The sequence below is a fragment of the Saccostrea cucullata genome, unplaced genomic scaffold, assembly GCF_032062105.1.
Source record: "Saccostrea cucullata isolate Sc308-1 unplaced genomic scaffold, CSIRO_AGI_Scuc_v1 ctg3532, whole genome shotgun sequence".
In the NCBI taxonomy this organism is placed as follows: Eukaryota; Metazoa; Mollusca; class Bivalvia; order Ostreida; family Ostreidae; genus Saccostrea; species Saccostrea cuccullata.
This window is the reverse complement of record NW_026926960.1, coordinates 82,827-103,147: the sequence shown is the minus strand read 5'-3', so window position 1 is coordinate 103,147 and position 20,321 is coordinate 82,827. Positions and strand designations below refer to the sequence as shown.

At 34.1% G+C, this 20,321-nt stretch overlaps 1 protein-coding gene across 9 annotated transcripts in view; it reads left to right on the top strand.

The window, feature by feature from the left end:
• The window catches only part of LOC134273069 (girdin-like), a 47,731-nt gene that overhangs the window by 4,912 nt on the left and 22,498 nt on the right, over positions 1–20,321 (top strand). For 7 of the 9 annotated variants that reach the window (XM_062755240.1, XM_062755245.1, XM_062755242.1 and 4 more), the window contains exons 2-10: positions 335–454; positions 3,602–3,794; positions 10,363–10,805; positions 14,907–14,997; positions 17,450–17,631; positions 18,395–18,514; positions 18,830–18,943; positions 19,188–19,604; positions 20,004–20,117. In XM_062755240.1, coding sequence (XP_062611224.1) covers positions 335–454; positions 3,602–3,794; positions 10,363–10,805; positions 14,907–14,997; positions 17,450–17,631; positions 18,395–18,514; positions 18,830–18,943; positions 19,188–19,604; positions 20,004–20,117 — 1,794 coding nt within the window. Of the gene's footprint in view, positions 1–334; positions 455–3,601; positions 3,795–9,462; positions 9,654–10,362; positions 10,806–12,240; positions 12,829–14,906; positions 14,998–17,449; positions 17,632–18,394; positions 18,515–18,829; positions 18,944–19,187; positions 19,605–20,003; positions 20,118–20,321 lie in introns of those variants that run through there. The other 2 variants (XM_062755246.1, XM_062755247.1) reach the window with 2 other exon arrangements.

Here is a 20,321-nt window from a genome sequence, read left to right as displayed (position 1 = left end):
GATAAGATCAATCAGTTTGCTCACATGAATATATTAAAAACTTGCATAAAAGTTGTCTTGCTTGAAAGTGTTTAGTTCTGTCAAAGGCTGAGAAAATCACTTTATAAGGATTTACTGTTACATGTATTACTGTATTTTAACATAGTTTTATATTGTACAAAGATGTTTAAAATTGTAACTATTAAGCCACTAAGTGTTGGTCGTTTGTTTGTAGGACAGTCCGTAGGACATTATTAATTGTTGATCATTTGTTTGTAGGACAGTCCGTCGGACATTATTAATTGTCGATCGTTTGTTTGTAGGACATTATTAATTGTCGATCATTTGTTTGTAGGACAGTCCGTCGGACATTCGTAAGGAGATTGACAGGAAGCTGGTGGACGATGGTCTCAGTGCGCAGTGTCCCGAGGAGGAGAAGCTGCTGTATGTCTGGAGGCTGTATCAACACACAGAGGTAAGGACAAAATAAAAACTCATACAGACAAAATAAATTACATATAGAGGTACCGACAAAGCTCTAACTCACAGAGGTACTGACAAAATAAAAATGCATTCAGACATAAATACAAAGTCAGTGATTTCAGGGACCTATATACTAACGGGATAGGAGACTACCGCAAGTCTCGCGATATCTCGCAAGTCGCGGGATTTCGTAAGTCAACTTTAATTAATCATATCTCTAAAGCTATCGCATATTTGAGACATTATTAAATTTTCTGAAAAAATCATTCAAGATTTGTTTTTAGAACATGATACCCTTATCATTAATAATTTTGTTCGTTTGCAAAATTAGCACATGCTCGTCGGCCATTATTAATTGTCGATCGTTTGTTTTCTATATTTTAATTATATTATTATCATGCTTACATATTTATCAATAAATCAATTCCTATACATAAAAGGAATAAATGATATTAATCAGAAAATACCCTGTTTACTGGGAATAAACGGAGTTTGAAAAACTTGTACTGTTGTGCGTGATGTTTTGGGTAAATAAACATTGCGATGAAGGAGTTGCCTATCCCGTTAGTATATAGGCCCCTGGTGATTTTTTTATGGCCGATTTGGGGTCGAAATTCGGCCCCAGTCCCAGTTGAAAATATGCCTGAATTTTCCCAAAATGTAGGGGAAGTTTTTCCAAAGAAAAACTTACAAAAAATGTGATCAAATTCTGTTTGTTTATTGCATGTTTTTCAGTGAAGTTCATTCAGATTTGGTTGTTCAGCCATGTTGGATTTCTTCGTAATTAGATAATTCATTCCACTATTGTTCTTGATGCAAGTAATTAGATAATTCATACCAAGAATAGTCTTAATTTGTTATAACAATAGACCAATCCACACTTTACAAAGGTTGTTTCCCTTTGCGGGGTCAACCAAAAGGTCAAAAGGGAAAACACAACATTTCTCCTCTTAATGCTACCCAACGTTTGGGTGGGCTATGATGAATCCGCTGTGTTTAAATTGTTTTCTTTGCATGTGTGGGTAGCCCCAACATGGGACAATCAGTATACACTATGCAACGATTTTTCCCAGTCAAATGACAAAGTTACAAACCTGAAAACTATAAAGGGTACTGTGAGGACAGGGTTTATCAAGATGGCACATAACTTTTGAAACACACTATTGAAGCAATACAAAGAGAAAAACAAAGCTTTTTGACATTGCTTTTAAAGTGACTGGGTTTTCTTGGAGATTCTCAATTTAGCCTAATTGACGCTGAAATTCCCAATTCTAAGGGCCCCAGCCCCCAGTCCCAATTAGTACGGAAAAAAAAACACTGAAAGTAAAAACACAGAGAGGTACAGGCAAAGAAAGAACTCAAACTATCAAAAATACAAAGATTTAATACTGTGAGATACTAACAAAATAAAAACACATAGAGTCATACTGACAAAAAAACAAACAAAATGAGTCATGCAGACAAGCTCTAACGTGCAGGGGTATGAACAAAATAAACACACAAACAGACAAAGCTGTAACGCAAAGAGGTACATACAATGTAAAACACATACAGACATACAGACGAAACCCTAACACACAGAGGTACAGACAAAACCCTAACACAGAGGTACAGATAAAGTAAACACACATACAGACATATAGACAAAGCTCTAACACACAGAGTACAAATAGTATACAAACACATACAGTCATACAGACAAAGTAAAACACATACAGACATACAGACAAAACCCTAACACACAGAGGTACAGAAATAGTACAAACAAAAACAGACATATATACAGATTAAGTACAAACAAATAGTCATACAGACTAAGCTGTAACACACAGTGGTATGAACAATTAAGTAAAGTCACAAACAGACATACAAAGTAAAAACACACACAGTCATACAGACAAAGCACTTACAAAGTGCTGAGTATATGTCAAAATCTGTAGCTCTCCAAATTTTGGTGACATCTATAACCAGTTAATTATTTAAACCATCTAGCACTAAGTGACAGTTACTAGTTTACAACCTTTACCACTAGACCTAACCTTGTTCTTTATTGAAAATGCATCCTGTGCAATACATTACTTTCTCGATAATCACCTATTGTAAATACCTAGATCTTAAGGCTCATTGTTTGAAAGTCATGGAAAATTATGGTCAAGTTTTCTATGTTCAGCACATTCTTGAATGCGGTCCAACATTCTGTTAACAAAAGATTGAGAAAATTTGTTGCACTTTGCCATAAAAAACCTGAGGATTGGCTATTAACTCATTTCATGTAACGGTTTTTGTATTGACAGATTATACACACTGACACTCGTGGGACATCTTTGTCAGGTTTACAGGTAGCCACCTTAAGTTCGTCCTCACGCGATTTCTGTCCAGACTTGTTCACACAATGTTCTGTAACAGACCCTCCATAATAATAACACCCAGTGTTCTACACCAGATTAAGCTGAATAATAACGTAGGGGACTGTTTTCTCTGCTACCATTCAGAGAATGGGGTCTGTCTTAATAACGTAGAAAATGTAAGCTGATCGTAAGAAACACGGCGTGTTATGCTGGACTTACGAGCAGGAAACAATTGAAATTAAATGGCGTCTTATGAGGGATTTAGAGAACTGATCCAAAAAAAGTCCACGATTTATGTCAACAATGTAGGTCATACCCAAAGGCATGCATTGATTACAACAAAATAACAAAGAAAAACAGAGAAAGGGAGAGGATTTAATTGATATTAATTAACATTCAATATAACATTTATTCAAAGTCTGGGAAATATGAATGATATATAGAAACATTCCTGTTATCATGATAATTAATTTATGATCATGATGATACATGCAATGACTCAGAGTTTTTGTAATGATGTTTTTTTTTTTAAAATAACTTTAGGTTTTAATCAACAGACTCCCCACTTCATTGTAGAGAAATGATAATGTTCTAAGAAAAAAAATAAAATGACTACAACATGTACAACAATGAAGTATAGATTTAATTTGATTAACATGATTAAATGTTCCTATAATTTTGATTATAATCTAATTACCATGAGGATAAAGGTTCTTTATTTGATCATATTCTTGCTTTATATAAGTAAATGTTTTATATATTGTGTCACAATCCTAATTGTGTGTTTACAGACGGACCTGCAGCGAGCCATTGAAAATGAAGAGAAACTCAAACTGGCTCAGACAGCAGAGATGCAGGAGGTGGAAAACTACGTCGAGCACATCCGACATCTGTCAGACGAGCGAGAGGCACTCATACAAGAACTTGAGACCGAGAATGATCAGCTCAAACAGGAAATAGACTCGCTCAAACAGGACCAGAATGGTGAGTTTCTAGTTCAGGTAACTGAATTACATCATAGAGTTACCCCTCTCTAAAGATGCAAGAAATGTACCTGAATAAATAAAAGGGAGACAAACACAAACACATTGGTTAATTAACATGACATGCCATATTTAACCATCTCTGTGAAGTCCCTCATAAAATGAAACCAAGAATTGTGTACATATTATGCTGCAGTCTTGACTGCCATGGGCAAGATTGCGTAATGTTGAAATGGTAGAACTACTATTGCATTTAAATTAATTTGCTGAGAGTCACTTAACAATCCCTAAACAGTGGAGAATCCCTGATTCATACAGATTTACAATAAAATTAGAGACCCAGAATTTATATCATTTATTGACACATATGATATTATTTTTTTATCAGAATGTTGGCTTGATGTAAATACTGATATTGACGACAGTCTTATTAATGAAAAATTTTTTCACAAATGTTTTCCTAGAAAATCATGTAAAGGTGGAGGTTTTATGCTTATTTACAAAAAAGAATTACACGATAAGTTGTTGGTGGAGAACATTGTACATGAATCTATTTTATGGGTGAAATGCCAAAACGGTATTAATGTTCAAAATACCGAACTTTATATCGGATTTGTTTACATACCGCATGAAAATAATGTTTTTTACAGAAAAAATGATATAGATTTATTTACTACGCTCAATGATGATATATCATGTACAAAGAAAAGGGGTGTGTTGTACTGAGTGGTGATTTTAATTCACGTATTGGTACATCAGTAGATTTTATAGAATATGATTCGATGGCTACAGAACTGAATAATTTTATCTCACCTGTTATAAACTATAATTACGATGTTGCATTACCAGAAAGAAAGTCACAAGATCGAGTTGTAAATAGTTTTGGAAGGAAATTGTTAGAACTCTGTCGCTCAACCGGTACTCGAGTGTGTAATGGTCGTACATTGGGAGATAAAGATGGTAGATACACATTTTTTAATCACCGTGGAGTGAGTGTGAATAATTTTGCAATTGTATCTGAAAATTTTTTCCATGTTGTTAATTATTTTCATGTTGAAAATTTTAATGAATGGTCTGACCACGCTCCTCTGCATTTTCAAATTTGTGTCAATAATTCTATTGTGCATCACGATAAGAGAAGTAATGTCAATACACGTTTTGTTAGAACGAAATGGGATGATTTGTTATCCAATGAAATTAAAACTGAATTATGTAGTCATTTACAGCATCTTGCGGGCGCTTTAGATAATGTAGAAATAACAAAAGAAGGTGTCAATAATTGTGTAGAGACATTTACGGGTACTTAATGATGTATTTCTCCCATATTGTAGTAAGGAAATAATTATCAATAATACATCCAACCAAAGCAAAAGAAGAAATATAAACAATAAACCTTGGTTTGATGTTAAGTGCGCAGAGTTACGTAAAACTTACTTAAGAAACTTGAATCTATTTAATAGTTCACGGACACATTTTAACAGAAATGTATTGGTCACTTCTAAGAGAAATTATAAAAGATATGAAAGAAAAGTTAAACGAGAATACTTCCGTTACCAAGGAGATCAAATGGAATATATAAGGAAGAAAAATCCAAAAGAATTTTATCGTATTTTCCGCAAACAGAAAAGAAATCTATCGTATGGACCGGATTTGTCGGAATTTTATAACCACTTTAAGGAACTTTCTTCAAATCAACATTCAATGCATGCCCATAGTGAATCGGTATCTTCAGAAATAGACAATTCTGCATATCCTGAATTGAACAGCCCAATTACCGCAGAGGAGATAACTCGCGTCATCAAACGTTTGAAGAAAGAAAAATCTCCGGGAATAGACAATTTATTGAATGAATATTTTATTGAGTATAATGATATTCTCGTAGTTTACCTTGTGGATTTATTTAATATTGTTTTTACCTCGGGCGTTTTTCCTAAAAGCTGGTCAGAAGGTATCATTACTCCAATTTTTAAAAAGGGAAATATGAACGACTGTAATAACTATAGAGGGATTACACTTGTAAGTTGTCTGTCAAAAATTTTTACATCCTTACTTAATGAGAGATTGAGTACCTGGTCAAATAATTATAGTATTATAACTGATGCACAATTTGGTTTTAAAGCCGGTCATAGTACAACAGATGCTATTTTTGTTCTACACTGGTTAATCAGCCGAGCTGTTAGCAAAGGGAAAAAATTATTTTGTTGTTTTGTAGATTACGAAAAAGCATTTGATAAAATTGATCGAAATATTATGTTATCTAAATTAGCAAAAAGTGGTATCGATTGCCACATGCTGAATATTATTAAATCTTTGTATTCTAATATAAAATCTTGTGTACGACACAGAAATCAATTTTCCCAATTTTTTAGCTGCCATGAGGGTCTGATGCAGGGTGAATCTCTCTCTCCATTTTTGTTCTCTCTGTATGTTAATGATTTTGAGATGGAATTTATAGAGAATATGTGTATTCCCGTAGAAATAAGAGATATTGCTATGTTTTTGATCATGTATGCAGATGATACTGTGCTTTTCTCAGAGACAGAACAAGGTTTACAAGATATGCTCAATTGTTTAGAGCGATATACAGCAAAGTGGAAACTTAAAGTTAACGTGGATAAAACTAAAATTGTTGTATTTAGAAAAGGTGGTAGATTGAAGAAAAATTACTGTTGGAAGTATGAAAACAAATTGATTGATATTGTTGAAAATTTCAATTACTTAGGAATAACTTTGAATTATAATGGTAAATTTAACAAAACACAAAGTGTACTAGCAGCACAATGTAGAAAGAGTCTAAGTAGTTTAATAACAAAAATGAAACCAATGTATTTGAATGTAAGCACTAAACTGTCATTGTTTGATACATATATTGGTAGTATAGCAAATTATGGTTGCGAAGTTTGGGGGTTTCACCCAGCAGGAGAACTGGAAAGTATCCACTCAGATTTTTGTAAAAGAGTACTAGGTGTTAAAAAAAGCACCACATCTATTATGGTTTATTTTGAACTAGGACAGAAACCATTACAATGGAACAGAAAATTTAGAATGCTGAAGTATTGGCTAAAATTAAAAAATAGCGATAATTGTATTTTAAGAAATATATACAAAGAAATGTTAGATGTGTGTGAATCTAACACTTTTCCTTGCTGGTTGTCACATATAAAAGAACTTGTTGATACATTAGGCTTTGGTTATACATGGAACTGTAAAAATAATCTTAATGAAAAACTTTTTTTGTTTGAGGTGAAACAAAGATTGGATGACATGTTCATACAAGAAGCACGAAGTTATTTTGAAGGTTCTCCGAAGTGCATTTTGTATAAGCATTTAAGTGATAGTTTTGATTTACAATTATATTTAAAAAAGTCAATATCACAAAAATATGCACAACATATCAGTCAATACCGTCTGTCTTCTCACCAACTAGAGATAGAGCGAGGAAGATTTTTTAATATTCCTAGAATAGAAAGATTATGTAAATTTTGTTCAATGTCAGAGGTTGAAGACGAGTATCATTTTATTCTGGTTTGTCCATTTTTTTCTAATGTTAGAAAAGAGTATATTAAAAATATTATCACCAAAAACCCTCTACCTTTAAACTTGTTCAATTGTTGTCGACAAAAAATGTAACAGAGTTATGTAAACTGGGAAAATATCTTTATAAATGTACAAAATTAAGAGCAGATGTAAATTGAATTGATATTACGACTTTATCCTCACTACTACTATTACTAAACTTATATTATTGTGCTTTTTCTGCTTTATGAATTTAGAATGAATAGTTTGTAAAATTTTTCTATGATCCTGCTTTACTTAATGTTCAAACGATATTGAAATGTTATACATATACTGTACAACTGATTTATGTATATACGTTAAACCTATGAACTGTATGGTTCTTGGTAATAAACAATACAATACCGTCTGACAACCCAGATCTAGTATCACTATATCAGATAATCAGAGCCAATTAATGCTTATTAATTGTCATAATTAACAACCTCACAGTCAAATGTCAGGTAGTCAGCCGAACCGCTTTTCTATTAAGATGATTATTAAGTGTTATTATGAATCTGATTTTTTTCCTTTGAACATGTTGAAATGAATTAAATTCCATACTTAATTAAAGGGTTTTATGACATAATTAAACTACAAAGAGAAGGACGAGATAGAAAAATATAATGTAAGATATATTTCTTACAAGATGATTCCTTAACAATACTTATAATTATATGGTGTAAATAACTAAAAGGGTACAATATAAGGTACAAAACACACATAGATTATAATAGTGATAAATTAGAAATACGGGTACATGTATGTAGTGTATTCAGACAAATAGAGGTATTTGACCAGTGCTTATTAGTTCACCTTGATAATGTTGGGGGCAGCTTTTGTAATACTCTCAGCAAAATTTTTTGGAGCAGATTTCTTTTCAAGTACTTTAGATAGATCATATCTACATTTAGATGACCTGCATTAATCAGTATAGAAGTAAGGGTGTCAGAAGGTGTAGTTTGAGTTTAATAAGAATTAATTAATGGCCAGGTTAATGTTTTTGAAGCAGGACTCATTTCCAAGTAACTATTAGCCCTATAGCTATTTTGATAGAACTTGCCTGATTTGATTTTCTAAGGATACACACTATCATGCTGGCTTTGAATGCTGGTTCTGACCTACATATTCTGGATGATTAAGACAAGGTTAAAGTTTCTAAAGCAGCTAGGTCTCAGCTCCAAGTAACTAAAAGCCCTATGTTGACCAACCCTGCATAGATGATACATCTGAGAATGCACATGGGCTTGCTTTGGATGCTGGATCTGACCTACATTATCCAAGTGAATGACCAGGTTTTTTTTGAGCAGTTTCTGTCTAAAAAGACTATAAGCCTTAACTTAGTTCTGAAGATACAATTGTTGATGTACACTACCAGAGTTTTGTCATTATGAATAACCAGAAAAATTATTTTGAACAGGTCCATTCTAAAATCCCTGGACCAAACTTGCGTCGATTATGCATCAGTCTATGGATGGACACTTTTAGAATTACTTTCATTGAGGGGAGCTCTGTTGATCCAAGTGATAGCTTTTTTCCCTCAAAAAGCATCTTGTCACCTTCTGCTAAAATGAAGAACTTTCTTATACCGAGAACTGAGAAGCCCTGTCTTTTGTTAAAGTACATACATCTCATTAAGACATTTAATGACTGAGCGGATTAATTGATGTAAATCTCCCGTGATCTGTCTACACATCCCCGGACCCTTGGCTCCCATTGTCTTATTGCCTGAACGTCTGCCAAACCCGACCAGGCTAGAAATGGTCCTCTTATAAAACTGATTAATCATCTCCTGGTCTGTCTACTATAGGAATTAGGACAGTTCTTGTTTAATTGATTGAAAATATTGTGTAACGGAAGAAAAACAGCTTAACAGGTGTCCTCAAAACATTGAGTAGAGAGGGATTGGTTATAAAGTGTTAGGATTGCTGGAGGAATGGACCTAACAGTTATTATATTCAGTGAAGTCCAAGGACATTGATGTTAATTAAGGAAACTTTACAATATTGGTGGTGCTCCAGATAAATTCAGTATGGATTGATTTAGCTCCGTGTCATTGTGATTTGGAAGATTTCGGTGACTTCTATCAATATGAGGGCATACTTTTGTAAAATAAATCAACACCAAATGCTATATCTCCCCCACTTAGAATGGATTTCCGAGGACCCGTCTTAACTCTAGACCTTAGAAATGACAATTGTTCAGGGTTAATGGGAAATTTCTACAGAAAGTAGTTCCTTTGGAGCCCTGACAATGGCTACAGAAGATTTAAAGAGCTGGCAATTTACTCCGAATATTGGGCCAGGTATTGAGAGTGTACCCTTGTAAGCTGTAGCACCTGAGTTCCTCTCCTGTGGAATGTGTTATATAGAGCCCCCTGTAAACTTTGTCAGGGTGCTCCTTACTATACAGATCCCTCTAGGAATCCTCTGTACAGTATTTATTATACCCCATTTGTCTACAAATTACCTGATAACCTATTGAACTTTAAATAGCCAGGTGTAAAACTGATATATATTCTCTGTCATGTTTAACTCTGACATTGCTTTGATCTGTACAATATACTGGTGAGGTAAGGGAGGCAACTGCAGGTTAATTTACTTTTCGAACCTACAGTGTTGTAGAAGAAACAGTGTAAGATCCATAGTTCACAAAATTTTTGCACACATTCAAAAATGTGTGGAAAACAATGCCAATTTTCTCAAACCATGATTATAATTTTTACACATTCAGCAACAAAATTCATTATTTTTTAAACTTATGTTATTCATCTTAAACATGTTGAAAACTTAAATTTGTAAAAGATTATCTACAGCAGTGAGTAGATGTAGAAATCTGTTAAAAGTTTTTCATGAAAAGCAAGGGGACATCCCTGTGATAATCATTAACAACACCACATTTTATCTATGTAGTTTTTTTTATCTCTTATATTAAAAAAGGACCCATTTAAAGTTTAATTACAAAATTATTTGATAGAATTTGAAGTAAATAGTTTATTTATTTTTGACTTTTAGCTGCAGCACTGAGGGATGAGACAGCTGAGATGCTCATACAGCAGGGCCTTGAGGAGATTGCCAGCGTCTCCACCAGTGAACAGATCGCCTTCCTGCTTGTTGAGCGGGCTCGGCTTCTGGATGAGCTGGAGGCTGAGCAGAACAGGACCATGACCCCATCTGTGACCCCTGCCCTGACTGACACAACCTGCCCCCAGACCCCTGGACTGAGCACCCCCGGGTTAAACACGCCTGGCCCGTCAGAAGACGGGAGGATGTCGGCTGTCGAGTTTGAGCAGACTCTGGAGAGAGAGCGCACTCAATTTGAGGAGGAACTCAGTCATTCACGCGAGAGTATCAAAAAACTGAAAGAGAGGCTAAAGAGGGAACATGAGGAGGAAATCAACGCCCTGATGGAGGAAAACAACAAACTTGAGGATGATTACGAGGAGGCAAAGGCCAAGGTAGGGGCCAGTTAAAGTCAGTAGCAGCTCAAAATTTAGCAAGGGGTCATATTAAAATAAACTAGGGGACCAGGTCTAAATTAGGGACCAGCTCAAAACAAGGGGCCATATCTAAATTAAGAAAAAGGCCAGCTCAAAATAAAGAAAGGGACCAGCTCAAAATAAAATGGGGTGAGAAAAGGAACCATATTAAATAAAGTAGGGGGTCTTTTAAATTTGGGATCTTATCAAAATATAGAGGGGAGGTTTCTTAAAAATTAAGGACTTTAGTTGAGATGATAACTTGTTCACATTTGTTGTTAAAACAGAACAAGGGAAATCAGCTGATCCTAGTATGAAGGAATCAAGTTAGTCATGAAAAATGTTACATGTATTTTTGATATTTAAAATAAAGCAACTGAAAAAAAGGACTAAAATTTTTAAAGTAGGAAGGGGGCTTCAGTTAAACATGAAGCATTCTTTGTCTGGGGCATGAAGATGAAAAGTAAGCTTTTAGAATAAGGAACAAATTATTATAACAGTTTACACAACTGGTTAACTGGTTAATTCAAGGGAAATCAGATGTCCTAGTGAATGAATTGTTAATCCAAGTAAATCTTTACTTTTGCAAACAACAGCTGAAAAATTTTATTCTTCAGTTATATAGGTATATATTAAAAAAATCATAACAATAGTACAGGTTACTGGTTAATTAAGTAAACTTGCATGTTGTACCAATTAAATCTTTACTTTTGCACCAGTTAATGGGGTTATATAGGTATAAAATATAGAGGTTTGGAAACTTATTTCACACTGACTTACAATTGCCATCTTTTTATAATCATTTACTCTCTTAATTTCTAATTAAAAACTGATAAGTATTTTTAATATTTCACAGAGAACACGGTGTATGTAGCACAATTCTAATGTTAGAAATTCATAAAAGCAGTTTATACTCAATAGTGATGGATGAAGAAATCAATCAAAAGTAGCTAGAAATTAATTTTAAAAACACTCTGTAAGGGTCAATTTATTGATCTTCAGTTTTAGTTATTTAAGATATTAATTTGATTTTTGAAGATTCATGAGGTTCTGATCTATATTGACACTTCATGCTGGCATATTTCATGCAGCGTGTTAAACATGAAGAATGACAACTTTTCTGTACACACCATTTCTGCTTCAGTGTAATAGTGAAACTCGACACTTTTCAGTTTGATCTCTCACTACCATTTAAGTCAATTAGAAATTTAAAATGTTGTTCTCCTCAGAATAATTAACTCTGGATTTCATTTCAAATGACATTGAATTCTTGTACAATCTTTTTGGGGTATATACAGGTGTTTTGAAATTGACAAGGTTGGAGCATGCATGTACAGAAGTTTTGAATTTTGTGAAATAGTTTAATTTCCACGCTGCATTTACCATTTTTACTTATCTTTGTATTGAACAAGGTATCAAGCTGTGATTGAATGAGAAGGGTGACTGTCAAATGGTCACCGAAATACCTGTCTTCTGGGGTAACAAAACAACCTCTCTGGAATTTTTATACCACCCCTTATATATCACACCCCCACTCAAGTAAATAAATTAGGCATATCAATACTACACTGGCAAATTCCTATTTTCTTTTTCAAGAGTATTTTATCATTTTTTTTATTTGTGCTTCAATTATTTATGCCACATGCCGATATTTAAAGGACAAATTTCATTAAAAAAAGCAGAGCATGTCTAACATACATATGTACACTAGACATGGTAGAGTGCTAGCCATGATTTAAATTGCTGATCTGAATTTTTCTATGGATAAGGATCAGCATATATGTGTATATCAATATTTACGTATTAATAATCTCAGCTCGGAAATTTTATCTAGTTGTTATTTTGTGTGTCAACAATGCATGCTCATTGTGGATCAGTGCTTGATTTTAACAACTGCCGCCCGTAGGATTTATACATGTCATTAAAGAGCAGTCAGTCCCCAGCAAATATTTAGACAACTCCTGGGCTGGAATAGCCCGGGTACCAGATCCTGCGGCTTAAGGTACTGTACAAACTCCCGCGGAAGCTTGGGTTTACTTTACTTACTTAAGTCAATAGCTGATGAGTGCCGAGTTACTTAAACTGATCAAATGTTCTAGTCTTTTGAATGATTTGAAGGGGTTGTGATGTAACGATAACATGTTCAATGGACTGTGTCAGGATTTGGTTAGAGGATACTGAGAAATTAGTTGTAAAGGGATAAAGTTTGATCTGGTTATATTGAATGGTCGGACATAGATCTTCTGTCAAATTACTTTGTATCTCGGCAGTGTCGGTGGCCAGGGGTATTACTTTGGGGATATTATCTATCAGAAATTCACATGATGTAGATCCAATGATAAGTGTATGAATAATAGATAGGGTGGATCTGGGGTGGAATGTCTGGTGGGAATGAGACCCGTGGAGGACTGCCTATAGGACATTCTAAACAGCTGGTACTGAGTGGATTGTAACCATTACAAGCATGGATCAGAATGTAACAGTTACAGGCAGGGATCCAAGTAATAAGGAAGGAACTAAGTCAAGTGCAGCAAGTGTTACAGGCAAGGAACAGAGTGATACAGAAGGATCTAAGTCAGGTGTTACAGGCATGGACCAAAGTAAAAAGGAAGGAACTAAGTTGAGCATAATTGTTGAAAGCAAGGAACAGAGTGATACAGAAGAATCTAAGTCAGGTGTTAAAGGCATAGACCAAAGTAAAAAGGAAGGAACTGAGTCAAGTGTAATTATTAAAGGCAAGGAACAGAGTGATACAGAAGGATCTAAGTCAGGTGTTAAAGGCATAGACCAAAGTAAAAAGGAAGGAACTGAGTCAAGTGTAATTATTAAAGGCAAGGAACAGAGTGATACAGAAGGATCTAAGTCTTGTGTAACTGTTACAGGTGGAGATCAAAGTAATTTAGAAGGAACAAGGTCAAAGGTAACCATTACAGGCAGAAATCAAAATAACACAGATGGAATCAAATCAAGTGTAACTGTTACATGCAGGGACCAGAGTAATTCAGAAGGATCGAAGTCAAGTGTAGCTATTACAGGCATAGACGAGAGGAATAATGAAGGATCTACGTCAAATGTAATCGTTAAAGGCAAGGATCAAAGTAATGCAGAAGAAACTAATTATAAGTCAAATGTAATGGATACAGACATGGACAGGCATAATAATGAAGGCTCTAAGTCCTATCTACTAACCATTACAGACAAGGACAACAGAAATAATGAAGGATCTAAGTCAAATGTAACAAGGTTGGATCAGAGTAATACTGTTACAGATGAAATTAAGTCCTGTCTAACGTTATCAGGCAGGGACCAGAGCAGAAGGACTTTTCCCTACAGATATAAAATTAAGGTACACAACTTTATCCAGAAGTTGTTATAAACTGTTTGTGATATAACACCTGTTTCTTACCTGAAGTGTTGGTTCTTCCTGCCATTTGACATCTAGAGTGTGTTTTGGTATAGGATGGAATCAGTTGATTTGGGAGGCTATGTTTTTTTGTTCTTTTTTGTGGTCAGAATGTTTATTATTAGAATACTGTATAAAGATTAAATTTCATTTCAAGTAGTTTCAAGGGAGCATATGACAATTTTTGTGAGTGTTTTTTGTTTTGAATAGGTATGTAGTATTCAAGGTATAAGAAATAAATGTAGTTGATTTTTTTGGAGGTGGAATCATACTCAAGGTATATTACTCAAGGTTTTACAATGTACACTGAAAACTTGGGTTGAATTACTTTATGGAGGCCCATAGCATATTCCAGGTCTTTTTGAGGTCTGCAATTAGAAGTGAGAAGTGACACCAAGCTCATTTCCTGCTTTAGTTGCTACAGATGTTCGAGTAGCTCTAATCTTTCACTGCTTCAGATTTTTAGTTCCCAGCTAGCTCTTTCACTTCACTGCTATTTTTGAAAGTGATAAGTCAGCATTCTACTGCTGCTAGATATCATTTAAATTTTTGTCATTTGAAATGAATTCCAGGGGTTTGGGGTTGAGGTAAATGGTTGGGGTTTTGTAATTTAATTATTGTGTCTAATATAATTACAGACTATTGGATTATGTGAATCTGTATTTCTTCATAAACAGATGGAGGAACTAGAAAAAGAAGTGAAAAAATTACGTGAAGATCTTCAGACATTACAGAAAGAGAAAGAGCAGAAAGAAAAGTCAGACTCAGGTAAGTTATAGACTAGTAGTCATAGACATGAGACAGATGCATTTAATTTATAGTCTAAGTCTAGACAAGTTAGTCTCGGATAAGATATAGACAAGTCAAACTCAGGTAAGTTATAGACAAGTCAAACTCAGGTAAGTTATAGACAAGTCAAACTCAGGTAAGTTATAGACAAGTCAAACTCAGGTAAGTTATAGTCTAAGACAAGATAGACTTGGGTAACTTAAGACAAGTCAGACTCAGAAATTAAGTTGTAGACAAGTCAGGCATAGGTTTATCAAACACAAGTGCTGAAAGACAAGTCAGACTTATGTGCACTGTAATGTACTAAGATAAAAGAAAAATAATTTTATTTAATAGAAAGATATCTAAAAATGAAAAACATTGATCATTTTGATTCTACTGTTCAATGCATAGATAGCATAAATAAAATCTTATCAGTGATTATAAAAACACTCAGGACTGCCAGATCAGCTGACATCTTGTTAGGAGAGGTATCTAATGTTATCTGATGTAAGTTATATAAATTCTTTAACAATTGATATAAATTCTGAGGAGGATTTTTATAATTATCTGATACAGGCTTATAGTATCACTATTCACTCACTGCTTCATTCTTCTATTATAAAGAAAATATGCCAGAATTTTAAATGCTTCAGAACTCCTTTTATTCTATTGTATAGATGTTAAATTACCACTTGCAAACTGAAATCAATAACCGGAAGATTAAATATACTCCATCATTAAATACCCCCAGATCTTATATAAGGAAAGAGTGAAGGGGGCAGGGGGGACTGATTTACCCTCGGTAATTCTAATTTGTCAGTTCTTATTGGGTGTACCTCCAATTTCTTTTTCTTCCCCCAAAAAACACTGCAAAAGTTGAAAAAAGATAAAATTAAAAGAAACAGCAAAATTGAACACTTCATGATCATTAGTCAAAAGATTGTACTTGCCTTTTCATGTAACTTTCAAGTTGAGGACGTAGATAAAGTCAATTCAATAACTTTTTTTCAGAGGTAAAAAAGAATAGCATGGTCAATTGTTGACAGTTCAAAGTACAGTGGTTATTTAATGTCTTAAATAAAGACTCTTAACATGTATGACAAATACAAAAAATGATTTAAGACCTTTGGTCAATTTTGTCTAGTAAGTATTGACTCACTCTGAAACTGTAGTAAAGCTACACAAAATTAACAGTTCCCAATTTGAAAACAGATTTTGGGCTTTTAATTGACACATTGGTTTTTACTGTATGTGTTGTGTCAACATTCCAGTCATATTTAGGACTTGTTCTTTGACAATTTTCTTAGAGTTTAAACTTCTTTTTATTATCTGTATGATCTTTATGAAGTGTTTTACAATATTGAGGTCGTCATTTCATCCATTCAAGTGTTTAATCACTGCTAGGTATATATGTATTTTTAACTTCTAAGTGTCATTTAGCCCCAGAATCTACCTGTTAAATCTAGTGGCAAAATTAAATTGCTTGAAAAACACAACTGAGCCCCAATTAAGCCTCTGTTCCCCCAGTCAATATTGACTCAACCTATCGCCTCTTTCAATGGATGGAGCCACTGACCGTGTAGACATGTCGGGGTCATGTCACAGGGATGATAAATCTACTTATCGCCTCTGTTAATAGAGGGAGCCACTGACCATGTAGACATTTTAGGCTCACGTCTCAGGGTCAGTAAATCTGGCTGTTTGTATCCATTGGAGATTACTCTCAATTATTTCCTATAGTTTTCCCATCAACCCTGTGACATGGACTGAATCACGAAAATAGTTGAATATTATAAAGTGCAATTTTGCATTAAAATTATATTTTGCATAACATATTTTATCTTATAAGTTAGAAAAACAAATGCAGAAAAAAAACATATTAAGTTGAAACGCATGTAAAGAATTTTTGTTTTTTACATTTTTTCCCATGGTCAGGACCAGGCAACTATTGAATTACACTCTAAACCACACTTATGCCTAAAACCTCTTAAATATATTTATATCTATTCAATTTGATATGTCCCTTTGCCATTAATTTTTAGAATTGGGCAATATGATCAATGTATTTAAAATGTTTTAAATTTTACATAAAATGAACACTTATATATGAGAAGATAATGGTTATTAAACAATACAAATTGTGAGCAGAACAAACATGCCCCTCTCAAAACATCAGAGATGGGATCAGGTGTCATGGAGGAGTAAGCATCCCCTGTCAAATGATCATACAACTGTGTCTCTTTTGTTTAAAGATTTTTGAGGATCCTTTGTTTTAAGATAGAGTTTGACAAACAGTGCATGTACAAAATATCTTCTTATCGCCTAGTATCCCTTCTGAGAGTGTTTTTTTACATCTTTACCTTCCTCTTTGTCAATCTGTCTGTCAGTAATATATATTGTACAGATTTCCGTCTGAACGTTTTATTGACCTTGATTTACTTGTTTACAGATTCGCGGTCCTCTACCCCTGCCAATGTCTTCAGCGGACGTCCCCCGAGCCCCGCCCGCTCACCAAATGACCTTGCCATCCGCAACATCATCCAAGAAAAGACCAAGATAGAAAGTGAGCTTGTACAGATCAAATCACAGAGCCGGACGGTACAGAATGAAAATACGGAGCTCAAAACTAAGGTACGCACCACATAGTACAAAAGGAGATAACGGAACGAAAAAAAAATTTTCTTCAACATGTTCAACTTCTCTTCTAGATTAAACAAAAAATTAGAATAATGATAATAATTTTTTTAAGTGTTTAACTAGTGTCTGTGATTTTTAAATCAAAAGCAACAAAACAAAAATCCAGTGCCTGCTCTCATAAGAAAGGCAGTCTTTACTTTATAGATTAGGTAGGGGTACTAGTATTACTTGGTAGTGGCAATTTTTTTTTACTGTCAATTGAAATTATTTATACCTGATATGAAATGACTTTAATGCAGGAGGAAAATGATTTGACATCCAGTTCCCTGACAGATGTAATTAAATTCCTTTACTGTTTACAATTTTGATCATTAGTTTGACATTTTTGAAATTGATGAAAAGTTTTATAACAAAATTCTTTTGAAGGTTAAAATTTATTACACATATATTTACATTTTAAGAATTTTTGTTGATTTAAACAATTTTATTCCATTTTATACATTTTTTCCTGTAATTTTGATACACTATAATTCTTGTTTTATTTCTTTTTTTTTTTAATTTAAAGTTGTTTAACTGAAAAAGTAAATATTATGTATTTTAATATTTATAATGGAGTTCTTACCATATGGGTAAGTGTTTTGATATGCTTGCTACTGTGATATACAGGTTATCTCCCTTTTTTATGTGGCTTTTTAAAAAGAAGAGGCTAGGAAGACCAGACCATTACAGTTTACTTAATATTCTGTTATAATTCTAGGTGACCTCACTGACAGAAGAAGTACAGGAGTTACAGATTTCTGTTCAGCAGTTACAGATGAAGAACAAAAGTCTGAGATCAGAACTGGAGGAGGCCGAGAACCAGTTAGAAGAGGCTGAGGTAAGACTGACTGAGAACCAGTTAAGTTAAGGTTAGAAAGGCAGAGAACCAGTTAGGAGTCTGAGGTAAGGAAGGCTGGGAACCAGGTAAACAAGGCTGAGAACCAGATAGAGGAGGCTGAGATGAGAAGCTTTTAGAGGAGGCCAAGGTTAGAAAGACTGAGAATCAGTTAGAAGAGGCTGAAGTCAAACTTCATTAAGAAATGTGTAGGATTAGAGTTTGTTAAGGTTGTAGTCATTTTATGTAAATATTTAGAATTACCCATGTGTATCAGGAAAGTTCTGGAGTGAACTCAATGTTTAATCCTTTTTGTAGACTGCCAGTGAGGAAGTCATGAAAGACAGGGATGAGATGAAGTTACGGCTGGGAAGTTTGGAAAAGGAAGTCAAAACTTTACGAGCTGAGGCTCAAAAAACTCACTCATTGCAGGTACAATCAAATTAGATGTAGATAATCAATAAAGAGGTCAAAACTTTATGAGCTAAGGCTAAAAAAAATTAACTCATTACAGATACAATCAAATTAGTCAAATGCAATACTATTCAAAGAACTAAAAGAACTGCATGCCCAAGTTTAATTGTTTTTTAAGTTTTTTTTTTCATATTTTAAGGTTTTTTTTATTAACAAAAAAAAAAATATATGTTTGATTTAATTAAATGTATGGAACTTACAGGACTCGGTGCGAATTCTTAGCCAGGAAAAGTGTGATTTAACCAATGAACTCGATACTATAAAACGTGAGCTTGATGAAGCACAGACTGAAAAAGAGAGATTAGCCAATCAAAAGTTAGCTCTCAGTAAGGAAGAGATTCGGTTAACGGAGGAGAACCAAACTCTGAAGTCGGAGCTGGAAACATTAAAGTGTTCACAAGAGGAATTACAGGAGCAGAAAACCGAGTTAAACCGGACATTAACGTTACTCGATAAAACAAACTCAGAATTAGAAACTCTCAGATCAGAGAAGTTTGAGTTAACGTGTCGATCCGAAAAATTAACAAAGGAAAATAAAGACTTGTTAAATCAAGTGGAAAGTCTTCAGGGAGATTTGGAGCGGTTACAGATGGATGGGCAAGAGCTGTCTAAACAACAGGTAGAGAGAGGGGTGTTATTGCGTTCTGTTAAATAGGTACAGAGGGAGGTGTTATTGTGATCAGTGAAATAGACACAGAGAGGGAGGTGTTATTGTGTTCTGTTTAATAGGTACAGAGAGGGGGTTGTTATTGTGTTAGGTAAAATAGGTACAGAGGGAGTGTTATTGTGTTGAGTTAAATAGGTACAGAGAGGGGGGGTGTTATTTTATTCAGTTTAAAGTGCTCCCTGGGTTAAACAGTGATTAGTAAATATGTTACAGTAAAGCTTGATAATTTCTAGGAAAATTTCACCTGTACTACTCTAAGATCAGTCAGGCAACTTGGGATAATAGCCTAACTGAAGCAACTTTAAAATTGTTACATGACTGTTTATATGATTTTTATATGTCTATCACTAGATCATTGTTGGTCACATGCGAGACCAGATTCAGAAATTAACCAAAGAAGTTAGTGATTTGAAAGAAAGCCTACAGGAAAAAGAAAAAGCTGAAAAGGATCTCACAAAAACTATTGTAAGTGTATAGCAAAATCTGACCAATGGGAAATAAGGTCACTTAAACTATTGTAAGTGTATATCAAAACCTGACCAATGGGAAATAAAGTCAGAATTGGCTGGATAGAGCCTGGAAAGAAAATCAGGATGATACACAAGTAAAGATAAGAACATTGTTATTTAAATTTGGGACTGTCATTACTTTTTTCTTTCACTTTTCCAG